The following is a 14,179-nucleotide window of genomic DNA, read 5'->3' as shown; positions in this document are numbered from 1 at the left end:
GTTATTCTTTCAGTGCCTCTGCTGCACTGCTGGACAAAATGGAATGTTGTCTCTACCTCACAATCATGTTGGAAGGTTTGATGCTGTATCAGCTGAAGAGTATCTGGAACAGCCTTAAAGCTAAGAATAAATCATCCTTTGAGGAAGTGTCTTCCCTCAGAGTTAGAAATTTAAAGCACTGGGGGCAAGAGTGGAGAAACGCACAGACATCCAAGCTTGTTGGAGAAAGGTCAGAGAGAACAGCCAAAAGAAAGATTAAATTAGAAAGCAATCAGACTTCTGGGGACTACGGATGTGAACTTCTTTTTGCGGCAAACAAAATCTTCATTTTATTTCCCACTTAGAAATAGGAGAATGTTTGGCTGCTTCTTTCTTTAAACAAAAGTAACCTGCAAATTATCCAGTGAGAAATAGGATATTAAGTTTATTACCTCAGATAAGATGTGACATCATGATTAGATTGAGATGGGTAGTGATGTTTATTCAGATTCTAACAAAAGAAGCAAATTTTTGTTTATCAGCTATTTTTGGTTACATTCTTAAAGAAAATTCAGTATTAATATTTATAAATTTTAACCCTTATGTAAAGAATGTAGAAGATCATGGAATCCATATTGGCATCAAGGAAGCCAATGAATTAGAAGGAAGGAAGTCAATGAATTAGACTAAGTTACAGACTTCCTTAGAAATAAGTACATGAAAACTAAATCTGGAAAAAAAATCTAAGGGAAAAAATCTTACCTGCCAAAATATTAAACCTGAAAAATCTAAACACAAAAAATAAAAGCTGCTGTGTTAAGGAAAAGGCAGATTAATTCAGAAAACCACTTATTTAAAATATTTTCTTACTTGTCGCATACAGAACAGTGATGACAACGATCTGGTTTGACAAGATGGCATCTGTCACAGTATCTGATTGCTAAAGAAAAGAAGTTCCAAGATTAGATCTCAGTGTACAGTTACATATTTTGATACCTGAAGTCTGTGCAAAAATAAATACTAGCAGCTCAGTCCAGAAGAACCCCCAGGAAAGCATTTCAGCATGAACAGAAACGGTTGCAAATACCAAAGCATTCTTTAACTACCTGCAATGCTGAACCCAAAAAGCTCAGTTTTTGCAATCTCTGCTAATCATGATAATCATGGGTTTTTTCTTCCAAAACCCTCAGCTCTGCAAAACAACCAATGAACCAACAAACCCCACAAAAACCTACTAGACTGGAATAACTTTAAAGATCATTCAACAATATAGCTATTTTAAGCTATTGTTCTAACAGCTTCAATTTCCTATATGAGATAATCTCTTGGATTTGCTTAGCTAGCCAGCATTCACAAACTGACAATATCAGTAGGGTTAGATTAACTCTTAGTTTGCAAGAACCTTTGTTCTTGCTACTGAACAATCAATAAGTAAAACAGTAACACAGTTTCTTACTGTGATCTATCTATCTATATATAACATGCAGATAGTGATTCTTTTTTTATTATTATTTTTTTAACCTATGAAAAAGAAATCTATGCAGTTAATGACTGCTACAGACTCTTCTGCAGCTTGTCAGTATTACAAGCTATTGACTAAAATCAATTTGAAAACATCTAGCAAGGCACTGTCAATCCACTTTAAAATCCTAAACTGTATGCCACAATTCACTTTCCAACAATCTTTACACTGAATAAATGTAGCTGCATAAAGTTACATTAAAGTTAAGTTCTTGGACCACTTTGCTATTTTATGAAGTATGAAAAGCACTTCTTCCCTTCAATCCAAACCCTTAATTTTTTTTTATTTTATTAGTTTAGGTAGTATATCAAGACACCTGTCTTCAGTGTCCTCCTGAACACCTATTTACCTCCAGACATTGTCCGTGTATAGATAGGAAGATCCTTGGCTGCCCGTCTTAAGACTTCTTGCTGGGATTCACCTCTAGGCTCCCTCTCTAGGGATTCCTTGTCTGAATATGATAGATGAAACTGGAATAATTTTTAAAATCAAAGAAATGTTAGCAAATTCCAAAGTAAATAACTGTAGACGTGTAAAGAGAAATAAATATTCATTGTATGAAGATGGATTAGCAGTATGTACAAGGAATTACAGCAAATAACGCAGTGTTCCCAAGACAACTAATTCAGTTTATGGCAAAATTAAAAATACTTCTGATTTGGTATCGACGCAGAGCTGAATGTTTCCAGAAGTATTAAGCAACTCTCTTCAAGAGGAAGATCAAGAGCTTATCATTCCCCTGAATGGTCAGTTAATTTACTTCTGTAATACCAAATATTAGCTTGTGAATATAAGCCAGGGATGTCAGTATTTAACTGAAAGAAAATACACTTCTAATAACAGCTGAAAAGATAGTTTTATTTCTCCTCTGTCTGGCATTTTCCCTTTTATTCTTTGTCACTAGAGCGTTGCTGTTCTCGTCATGCAGGTGTTAGGATGTGTTTTTACTTAAGAGACTGGCTGAGAGAAGGAGGAGATGGGTGTCCTGTTATGACAGAATAACCACATCTTGAACATCTTTCTGAATAAAATGACAACTTCTGTCACTTCTCAAAATGGCAATAACAAATATGGCTCTACTAAGTACTGAAAGGGTAAAAATTACTGAAAGACATGCACAGTATACATGAAGAAGTACAAATTCCTTATACTCCAACATCCTCTGCAACACAGCACTAAAGCCTTGTCACTGCAGCTTCTCGAAACGGGCAGATGCCAAAGACTTCGATATCTCCATCTCTGATATTCTCCAGAAAGAAGATACAAAATCACCTCTGAAAAGAAGTCCACATTTGGCAGGAAGAGTGGCTGTCTCTAACCTGTGCTAGAAACAGAAGTCCGCTGCATAGCATTTATGTTTACAGGAAGGCTAGTCGTTACAATATTGAATTTTTTCCTAAAAGGAAGTGAGGCAGAAGGTAGAACTAAGGAAGCAGACAGAAACGTACGGTTATGAACCTACTCTCACCACCATAGAGAAGGCACCATTCCACCCCTCCTTGCTAAAGCTCATAATCTTCAGCTGAAGCTGGAGATTCACTGTTTAGCCTGAGTTTCTCAGGTCACCATTCATTTTTTTCCCTTCCAAGAACACGCTCTTACCAAAATCTGAGTTGATTTATATTGTGATACATACAATTTCTCACTGCAGAAACTTGGTTCAGAATACTTTTTTTTTAAATGTTGGTTAGATGTAAACAGAGCTACTAGTCCATCACTTTGTACTGGTCCTAAGAGTAGTCCTAAGTCTACAAACACTCCTTCCTGGGAAACCATCTTCTCTCCCACCCTCATGCAGTACTTGCATATAGCTAGTATGCACAGGTACAGAATGGCATGCACTACAGCAAAGTCCCTCAAAGTCTACTTTCTGTGTGTGTAAAAGTTTGAAATAAGCTTAAAAGAAAACTGTGTGGTTTGCACCAGCTACAGTATTCATGAAAACAAAATGCTGAAACTGTGTTTCAGTCTTCAAATGAGTATTTGCTAGATAAGTCAGTTCAGTTCATTTGAAAAGATAATCCTTTAGTATTTACAGACTTCATCCTAGAAAATGGAAGCCAAGCAGCAACTTAACATTACAAAATACCCTAATTAAATTTTAAAAATACTGCTCTAGTAGAACAGGAAAGACACAGAACAACAAAGATGCCACTTTCTGCCAGCAACACTGTGTAAATTCAAAGAACATAGAAACATCACACACTGCTTTCTATTACCCAACTTACATACCCCATCTGAAGTTCTTCAGTAGTATTGTATGATGGCTTTGGAATCGTACTGTAATTAGTAGGATTTGTCAAAATCTTTTGCAAGTCTTTCACTGGCATCAGTCCAGTGCTTTGAAAACCCTTCTAATTATTACTACAGTCACCATATACATGCACGCATTTGGCTCTGTAATTACCAAATGAAATAGGCTCCTAATTTATTTTGCTCCTCCCTACCCCAAGCTGTAGTAAAGACTGCAGTGTGAACTTCAATCAAAACCGCAATTAGTTTGAATTATCTACTTGTTTCCACAACTACGTATCTTAGTGGTGAATGAAAACTATTCAGAAAAGAACCTCTGCACTACAGACGGCAGAAATCACCAGCTATTTATTTTGTGTTGACATGGTACTTAGAGCAGCTAGACTTATGAGTCCATGCCAAAGTAAGTAGTGGCTTTCTGGGTATTTCAAACTACAGAGAAGCCACAGAATGATTCCTCTTGACCTCGCAGGTTGCGAGACATAGCACTACTGAGGACTAGGGGGTTTCTGAATGAAGAGAGGATGGAAGAGGCCAAAAAGTTGTGTTGGTTGTACTAAGCTGCATGGGGAGCATTTCCATCAATAACCTTTTTTCCAAGTGGCTGTTCATTACCAGCTCCCTTCCTGCTTAGCTAGCTGTGGCTTCCCAGCATCAGCTTACCCAATGTGCACTCCCACCACAACCCACAAGTTCCTTCACACCAAAATACGTTGGGAAGAAGTTTAATTCAGAGGACAGCAGACAGATGCTGGCAGAAAATATAAGTTTTAAACATGGGGAAATAAAATTTTGCCCACATAAAAGTCTGATATTCCCATGCAAAAATTTAAGGTAGTAGTTTAAATAACTCACATTTCTCAAGCAGACAGGATTTTTTCTTCTTAGTATCATAAGTAGCTCATTTTAAAATATCTATTAAAAACTTTAAAACTCAGAGAAGGTGTTAATTTTTTTTGTCTTGGTCACTACACTGATTGCAATCTGACTCACTCCTGTTAAGAAGCTGTGTAACTATCATCCGTGTTTTTCTACACAGTGTAAGACTACATGAGATCAGAGATTAAGTTATTCAAATACTACAAAATCAGGCATTTAACTAGGCTATTTCAAAAACAAAAGTTAAGTTTATCTTACTTCTTTTGAAGGATTCATTGGGAGTGTAAAGATTGTTTTCCAATATGACCAGACGAACAGCATGAAAAATATGTGGTAAGCCACCAGGCACACAACTAAAATCAAAAAGGAACAGAATTAATACAAACAGACCAGTGATACTGCAGTACTTACAAACAGCTCTGCAAAAGCTTTGCAACAGAAATACAGCACTGCAACTTCACATTAGACAAATACACACTCTATGGGTAAAGTCATGATACAGTCTACATATATTACAAAAGTTTGAGGGAAATGGGTCTATTAAGCCCCATAATTATTTAGCAAGCACTCTCTCTTTACACATTTGTTAAATCCTAATTAACTGATGCATCTCTGCTGTTTAGCTTTATAAACCATGCAGGGACACTATGCAAACATACCCTCTCCCCAGAAAGTCCCAGCCCCCTGCCAAAGGAGGTACAGTTATGTAAACAATGACGAGTGAGGGGAGCCTTGAGGTGGATACACACGATACCTGAGCAGTAACCCTAACCAGTTAATTTGTTTTGCTAGATTTTAGGAGGGAAGACAGTTGGGTGGTTTTTAAAAACGTGCAGTTCATTTAAATTCAAATGTTCATTCACTGCTTTTTGTTCTTCTCAGCCAGTGATTATTCTTATATTTTTAACAGATGCCAGTGAGCATTTACCATGCTGAATTGTTTTACTAGAATACAGAAGGCAACATTAACTTTTTCTAAGAGCCTGCCATGGATGGATAGGTATTTCTTCTTAAAAGCTCTCACTGTACTAAGAAACTCACTACAGTAAATAGCATATACAAAACTCATATCCTCAACTTACTTCAAAGACAGGAAAGAGGATTTTTCTATAAATTCATAAGATCATTAAAAAACATAAAGGGAAACCTGTGTACTTTCACTACAAAATCTGAAATATTGCCCTTGCATGGTTAGCTCATGGGGGGGTTTTTGTATGTAATACTATTCAGTGCTAAATAATTTTCTATAATGCATGCATGATGGTGTGTATAAATGCAGGAACAATTACCCAGCATGATCTTACTTTTTGCAATTTTGCCTCAAAAGTAACAATGAATAAATATTTCTGGTGTTGAAGTTTGTTTATTCAAAAAACAGCAACACTGTAAATATTTATTCACAAAGCAGTAAAAATAATTAAAAAAAAGCTAAGAAAATCTAAGGAGCAATTCTGTACAGAGCTTTAAGGATGAGAGGGGCAAAGAGTCATATGCCAAGTCTATAAACTGAAAGAAAAATCTCATCAACATAAGTAAGTGATAGAACTGGACTCCACACAAAGAACAATACACTAAAAGACCAACTTGCTATTGCACAAGCTTCTGGACAGGAACAGTCCACATTTTTATCAGAACATTTCTATCAGCTATAAAAAAAACCCCGGATTTACTCGAACAAAATCAGTATTTTTTTAAACAATGGTATATTCATGGCATATAGTGAGAGCAAGGTAGGGCAAGTTACCACAATTCTGTACACGATGCATTTATTAATTAGCATCAGTATTCTATTGTTGTGAGAAAAATAACAATTGTGATAAGAAAATTGTTCATATATTAAAGGAAAAAAAGACTACTGAAGGAAGACGAAAGTTTAGCCTAGAGACATTATCCCAAGACTCCCCTTCAAAGTCTGCACAGGACTCGAGCTCATCTTGTTTGATCTTGAACCTCAGCTCTCCAACCTGGCCAAGGTCCCGACTGGTCACTCCTCCCAGGTTATCTACCCACCAGTTTCTCTGCACTGCGATGGAGACCCTGGGCTACCCACTGTTCCACTGGATCTGTTGAGAGTTCAACATAAAACCTAACATTCCTTGAGACAGTGAAAGAAGAGCTCTCTGAAGCTCCCTGGCAGAAATCCTTCTACTTCACAGTTTTTCTGAAACACACTACCAAAAACCCCAACCCAAATGGTGTATCCCTTTCATGAAGGCAATCCATTTACAAATAGCTAGCATAGCTAGAGCTGTCCAGAGATCAATAGTTGCCCCTGTAGTACGGCTGAGCCCCATTTGCCCAGTTTTCACCCCTGAAAAAATTTAGGGTAGAAGTATAAGCCAGGGTAAATTTCTCCTGACTAGCTGAAGCTGACCAAGGCTCTGAGTGAAAATTTAATGTTCTCCAATGCGTTCTGCTGATAATTTTAATGTGTTTTGTGAGCAATGCATAACAACACACTTGTGTCCCCTCTCACACAGTATGGAACTGCAAGACACCGGCATTATTTCAAAGTCTAGAGGTTCTTCAAGTTTGCAGATACACTTATGCACTCATACGCATGGAGAGATCGCTGAACTGAAGAAAGTTTTTCAAGCAAATGTTTCTTAATTGACAAATACTTAAGTGAGGGAGTTGCCAATGACTTGATAAAATACACTGGAATTACACAACATAAAAAGCACAAAGTTTATCTCCTAACTCTTAACGCCTTCCTCCAAAAGCTCCATAGTAGTAAAATAGCATCTGGAAAAGCAATCTAAACATGCCACAGCCTCAGGGTAGGAACTGTAGTAACTGCTAATAAGGCAGTTTTATTACATTCTGAAAAGGTTACATATCCAAAGGATTCTGTTTCTTTAAAGACACTGACTGCAGGAAAGATTTACCTCCCGTTTAAATATGTTGCATCTACAGCAATACCCTGTTCATAGCTAGAAGTCCTGCTTTTACAAGAGCTTTATGTGCTATGAATATTTAAAAAAACCACACCAGAATATAAGGATTATTTTAGTTGACATATCAGAAAGCCAGTAAGAACAGCAAAAATTTATTCTCATCTTTATTTGTAATGGCTAAAGCAATATTCAGGAATAGCAGGATAACTGAAGGAGCTGAGGAACATAAAAAGTATATTTATTTAAAACTAGTTAGATTTGTATCTTAATTCCACTAGTAAACTACTATTCTACCCTGATATATGAATTCCAATTATAAACAGATAATAAAAATCTTACCTTTTTCTCCAATATTTGTCATTGTCACTGAAAAAAAGAAAAAAGGAAATAGTAAAAATTATGTTTAAATAGCAAATGATGAAACTGAATATTTAAACTTTTTTTTCAATCAAAGAGGGAAAAGTAATCATCAAACAATACATGTTTAATAAATATCACACACTATCAAGATTTTATGCTGTGTACATTCATTACAAGAATAGGTAGAGAATACCAATTGCTTATACTGTTTTTTGGCTCCTATTCCCAGGCTCATTTCTTGAGAACTACTATCTCCATCTATCTGTAGCTGCCCAAATTTAATCCAAGAAAAGCCACCCCTGAAGACCAGTTATTTCTTTAACTGTGTACAGTTTATTTACGTTCTATTCTTAAAGGAAGTATCAGACTCCAGAACTGGTTTTGACAGCAATACTTGGTAATACCTTAGATCTTCAAAGCACAAAAATTAAAAAATACACAGAAGTTGCACTTAGTTTAAGAATTTGCTCATGGATTACAAGATTTGGGGATAGTAAGAGTGAGAAAGATGCAAATATGTCAGGCATGGAGTGGAATACACAGGTATCATACATCAGTCACTGCATTTTCCATTCTTGGTCGCATTATTTAAAAAATGTAGCCATCCTACAAGAGATATCTCAGTAAGATCAAAAACTCCCAAGTGATCAAAGCCTCTTTCCACTCAAACTACTCCACCACATATTTATCCCTTCTAGTTAAGCAGTCTAAAAACTGTAATATACTGGCACATACAACTGCGAGTTGAAGGACAGCAGCTATATGGATCTCTCACCTACCTGTTTTCCTAATAATAATGGTTGCACAAGCCTGGTCTTTTAACAAGCAGGCACAAAGCAACTCCTACTGAAAGGCCAAGCAGTCGTGCCATCTGACTGAGGTATTAAACTTAGGCTTGTTAATGGAATGAAAGTCCCTACTTAAATATATCTCACACATTACAAGGATGTACCATGGAACTAGTGCTGCTCAACACATTAACTAATGCTCTGGAGGAGTGAACACTTACCAAGTTTGCAGTCCCCACCTTTGGGACACCAGCTCGTATGTGTGCTCTGGACTGCCATCCAGAGGGACCCGGACAGGCTGGGGGAACGGCCCAATGGGGCCCTTATGAAATTCAGCCAGGGCAAAGGCAAAGTCCTGTACCTATAAAAACCCCCCGAAACGACACAGCCTGGAGACTGCTGGGCTGGAGCAGCTCTGTGGAAGAGGCTGTGGAGATGCCGGTGGGCAGTACCTGGAGAGCAGAGAAGGCCACCAGCTTCCCAGGCTGCATTAGCAGGGGCACAGCTAGTCAGTCAAGGCAAGGGATTATCCCCTTCAGGGTAGCATTCATTAGACTACACCCAGAACATTGTAGGGCTCTGGGCCCCCCTGCACAACAAAGAGGCAAGTCCAGGGAGGAGCAACTGAGCTGGCAAGAAACCAGACCACTCATCCTCTAAACAGAGGCTGCACAGCCAGGGCTTGTCAGCCTAGAGAAGACATAGTTTTGGGAGAGCTTAACAGTACCTCCAGGAGGGCATCAGGGAGGTGGAGCTTGGCTCTTCATACTGATGCAGTATGGGAGAAGAAAAGGCAGTAGGTGTTAAGTTGAAATGAAAGGATCAGATGTGATAGAAGGAAAAACTCCACCATGAGAACAACTCATCAGTGGAGGAAGCTGCCCAGACATGTCATACAGCCTCCATCACTGAAGTTTTTCAAGACTCAAACTGATAAAACCCTGAACAACCTGCCATGACCTCACACTTAACCCTGCTTTGATTAGGAGGTTGGACTATATAAGCTTAGGTCCTCTCAAACAAGAATTATTCTACAACTCTGTAATTATAAAATAGGTCTATTAAAATGAAGATATGGCTACAGCTCTGCCAAAACAAGCATCTACCTCTACCTGTGGTAAAACAGTAAGCAATCATATTTATAAAGCTCTTCAAAAAAATCAGAAAGACACCCCAGAAGTTGCATAAGCAACTATAAAATCTTCTCTGCTCTCAGTTTTCTGAAATATTTAGAACTTCATAAGCTAAATATCCATCTAGACAACTGCTAGAGAGAAGCTGAGGGAACATGTATACACATTTGACTCTGAGAAGCAGAGAAGGTCCACTACAATAATGCACAAGAACTGTAAAATTGTAAATAAACATTAATCTGCCCGATGCCTGTTTACGAAACAAAAGACATCTTTAGAGCTGATGTGTAATTTAAAAGTGCTGGAGCTCTCAGATTAGGACAAATTAGCCACTACTCAAATTCTGATTTTCTTTCTCCACTTGGCATGGTCAGCAAAGTGTGCAGAAATTTTGTCAGTCTTCTTGGAATAACTACTCTCTGTTAATTAAAAAGCCCCAGCCAAGCATACATTGCAAAATCACCAGTTTCAAAATAAAATCTATTTAACCAACCTTCATGATGATTTGTGTTATCTTTCTCTCCTTACAAGGGAATGACACAGAACATTGCTGTGAAAGCAGTTGCAATCTTTTTTCCACCCCTTATCTTTGGATAAAATGTATTTATTAATGTGTTCGAGGTATCTACATTTTCCATATGCCTGTAGGTAAATGACAGACACAAGTAATAAATCCAAATTTAATAATCTCTACCGGACAGCAAACCTACAGCTTTTCAAAATTTCTGTCCACTTCTGGAAGGAAAGGTAAACTTCAGAGTCTGCATCTGCCCAGAGGACTGTCTTTTCTGCTTTTGCCATATCTAGCTTGGAAGCCAAATGTTCCTAAAAATCAGGACCACAAAGGCTAAAACACGACTGCCCAAAAACATCCAGCTAATCTCAGCAGGGTGAAAACATGGGGTTTTTTGAGACATCTTGTCACTTTAATCTCTTTTACCACCTGAGTATAACTCAAGAGTTATTTCATGCACTCCTGAGTTGCAACTGCTTTAAGAGACCAAAACAGAAGCAGCAAAGCTGAAAAGAGATGCCGGTACATTCGGTCTTACTATCTTTCTTCTCTACACATACTGCAACTGGTGTGTACACGGAGACTGGCTGCACTGCCCAACAAGCACTCTTACAGACGGTGACACAAAGGAACATGCAAGATATCCAATAACCTGTATGAAGTGAAGTACTATTCCTGCTGCTTATGCCTTTAAATCACCTTTGACAAAAGTTCCCTGAAGGAGGTATAATGTGTGGGAAAGTAATGGACAAGCATCTGCAATACCACAGCACCAGAGAGGAAACTAAAGGGTGTTTTGTTTGGTTTGGTTTGGCTTTTGGGTTGTTTGGTTTTTGGGTCTGTTGGTTGGTTGTTTTGCACAACTGTGACAGAACTGACCAGCAGGAAGAAAAAAACCCATAATAATCACTCTTACAAATCAAACTCTCTCACATTTCTCTAAAAAATAAACTTTCTCTATTTGTTGAATGATTGTGATACACAGAGTTCTTAGGGTAACCACGAGATGTTTATAATTCAAACTATTTAAGTGCATGGAAAATTATCTGCTAACATACAAAATGCCCCTCTAATTTTGGCTTTGATCAAAGAAATGTTTGCTATTTTCCCCACCTTCTGAACAGCACACATGATGTATTTATTTAAACCATTTTTTTTTTATTTTTCATTAGATTCAGTGATACAGTTTTACTATATTATTTAATAGTATTTAACCATATAGTCTTTCCCTGAATCATTTACATCAGTTTTCCGGTAGTTTTCTCATTTCTCTTCCAAGGGGTTACATTCACTGTGGTAGTGCACAGAAAAGTAGGTCAGACTGTGCAACCTGTCATTAATAAATATCAGCTGAAATGCTGCAAACGCACTTACTGGTAGTCAAATAGCACAGAAATAATACGGGTAAAAAGCATTTATGTCTACGATGACTAAAATAAACACAAGGACATGGCAATCCCAACTGCTAAGCAATTTCTGGAAGAAAACAGGGTAAAATCCTTTGGGATCAAAATGGAACGATACTCCTGTATATTCAGAGACGGAAATAATTATAAAACCATGACCTGTCTTCGAGAGATCATTAAAAAGTTACAGTTTTGTTCGCCTGAGATACTGCAGGGGCCAATTTCATTAGGAATCATCTTTCCCCTGCTAAAGCGTCAGGATGCCATTTACAGTTCAGTACTAGCAGACTATCACATCATTAGAGCCTCTCCGGATCATTACGCAGCTTGCAGATGGTGCTCATCCGAATTAGGGACCAGGCTGGGACAGACGCAGGACGTCAGCCAACAGAGATGCCAATTTCCTGAGCCAGAAACATTGTTCCCTGCTTGCCCTGAGCCACAAGCAGCCAGAAACAGGAACAGCACATTCAGTAGTCAATGCTGCTAAACAGCCTGCGCTTGCAAAAAAACAATTGCAAAGGAAACAAAGCTGTGTTACAAAAGATCCGAGAAAAAGTCCAGGATGGTTTCCATCACCAAATTAGTTTGCTAAGAAGAGAAGTCACATTGCTGGCACCTTGCACTGGGTCAGAGCTTAATTCAGTGACAGAAATGGATTCTCCATTTCTTGAACTACTGCTCGTTTTCTCTAGGAATGTTTATTCTCACTCACTTATGGAAAAATTAAGTAGACATCCATCTCCATATGGCTAGAGACACGGTAAGACATATTGCTACTAAAAAACCCAAAAGACTTTGGAAGATAAAATTAATGTAAAAAATTTGCACTGGTTTTGTAACATTAAATTTTGCTTGACTTCTAAACCCAAAATCAAAGTTCCTGAACAGTAAATGTAACGATTAGATTAAAAAAAAAAAAAAAAAAGAGAAAGCAATTAATTTTTTAAAGCTTTGATGAAAGTGGATATACAAAATCTTGCTTTCATATTTTATGTACATTTTTAAAATATTTAAAACTTTGGAGTGGGAAAATAACATTCTCCTGATTCAGAGACTCTGCAGCCACATCTATAAATAGGTGCCTCTCTCAAACTTTTATGAAGTTTAACATCTTGGATCTGATTCACAAAACTAAGTACATATTTTATCTTTATAGCATGTCTTAAGCTGTAAAACACTGATCTATAGATGCAGTTTAACTCAAGATTTTGTGCACACATAAAAGTGTTTTATAGTTGTGACAAGTGTTCTGTCATTGTCCTTTAGAAATAGTCCTTTAGAAAAAATACCACTGCTTGCAATAAAAACCTACCTCTCTGCTAGACAGAGCAGTGATTTGCACTGATTCAGAGTGACAACATGCCACCAGTGCTTCACTTCAGAACAAAAGTAACAGAAATATTTCTGGGATATTTAAGGTTGGTATAAGTAGCTATCAATACACCATCAGTAACCCATATATTTGGATTTGATGGCACTTGTGAATGTTTCAGTAAACTCATTTTAACGCTCTGCCCATCAAACTGCATCACCATCTGCCTCTCCAGCAGCAAGCTGCTATTTGGTGCCTTTGTAGATAAGGTCACAAAACCACTGCATTTGAATAGAGCAACACTACAAATTGACCTAATCTTCTTTACAAACTTCCCATTTACTTCCCAAGTCACAAGGACTGACTGAAGAGTGAAGACTATTTCTAACAATGTTGTAGAGCCAGATCCTTTTCAGCACAAAGTACCCCCTGACAAGAACATCTATTAAAGTATGGATCAAGCAGTGTTAAATCTTTAATTGAAAGCATAATTAATTATATCTTCATCACAGACCTTATGTTTTCAACTTCAGGTCACGGTTTAAATTTCAAGGCACAAAACCTACAGGTTGTACACTAGGCACTACATGAAGAGAGAATCAGCCATGCTTAACTAAGATATCAATTCCATTTCAGAAGTGGTCTATGGCAGCTGCACAGGAGCACTGCTGGATATATTTCAGAAGCCAATTTTACTTCAGCTGCCAGTTCTGAAACTTTTCTCAAAGTATCCAGGGATCTCCGAAGAGGGAAAAAAATGGTATTTGCAAAATATAGAATAAAAATGCAAACTTTCTTTGACCAAAGTCCATTTCTACCAATGTACAGCCAATGTACAGGCAGGGTATTTAACTGGTATTTGACAGCAGCCAACTGCAATGTTACAATGTACTTGTATTTCTGTAGCCAAAGGTAGATGGTTACAAGACAAAAGCTGCAAGTACCATAAATCCTTTAATTCATCTGAAGAACATACTCAGCAAAGAGCTCAAATCCAGCAGCCCAAATTGTGGGTCTGACTTTTTTTTTTTTTTTTTTTTTTTTTTTTTTTTTTTACCTCTTATCAGCTTCTATCTCCTTATTTTCTGCCACTTCTTATTCCCTGATGACCCTATGCCAAGCCCACAGGGCAC

At 37.6% G+C, this 14,179-nt stretch overlaps 1 protein-coding gene across 2 annotated transcripts in view; it reads right to left on the bottom strand.

Annotated features, from left to right (window-relative positions):
• The window catches only part of ZDHHC2 (zinc finger DHHC-type palmitoyltransferase 2), a 37,413-nt gene that overhangs the window by 19,090 nt on the left and 4,144 nt on the right, over positions 1-14,179 (bottom strand). For both annotated transcript variants that reach the window (XM_050337611.1, XM_050337612.1), the window contains exons 2-5: positions 7,870-7,896; positions 4,892-4,986; positions 1,851-1,971; positions 850-919 (exon numbers count right to left, since the gene is read on the bottom strand). In XM_050337611.1, the coding sequence (XP_050193568.1) occupies positions 850-919; positions 1,851-1,971; positions 4,892-4,986; positions 7,870-7,896 (313 nt within the window). The remainder of the gene's footprint in view (positions 1-849; positions 920-1,850; positions 1,972-4,891; positions 4,987-7,869; positions 7,897-14,179) is intronic.

This window comes from Myiozetetes cayanensis, unplaced genomic scaffold (assembly GCF_022539395.1).
Source record: "Myiozetetes cayanensis isolate MyiCay16 unplaced genomic scaffold, myiCay2020 scf7, whole genome shotgun sequence".
Taxonomy (NCBI): Eukaryota; Metazoa; Chordata; class Aves; order Passeriformes; family Tyrannidae; genus Myiozetetes; species Myiozetetes cayanensis.
This window is presented reverse-complemented; position numbering and strand designations above follow the sequence as displayed.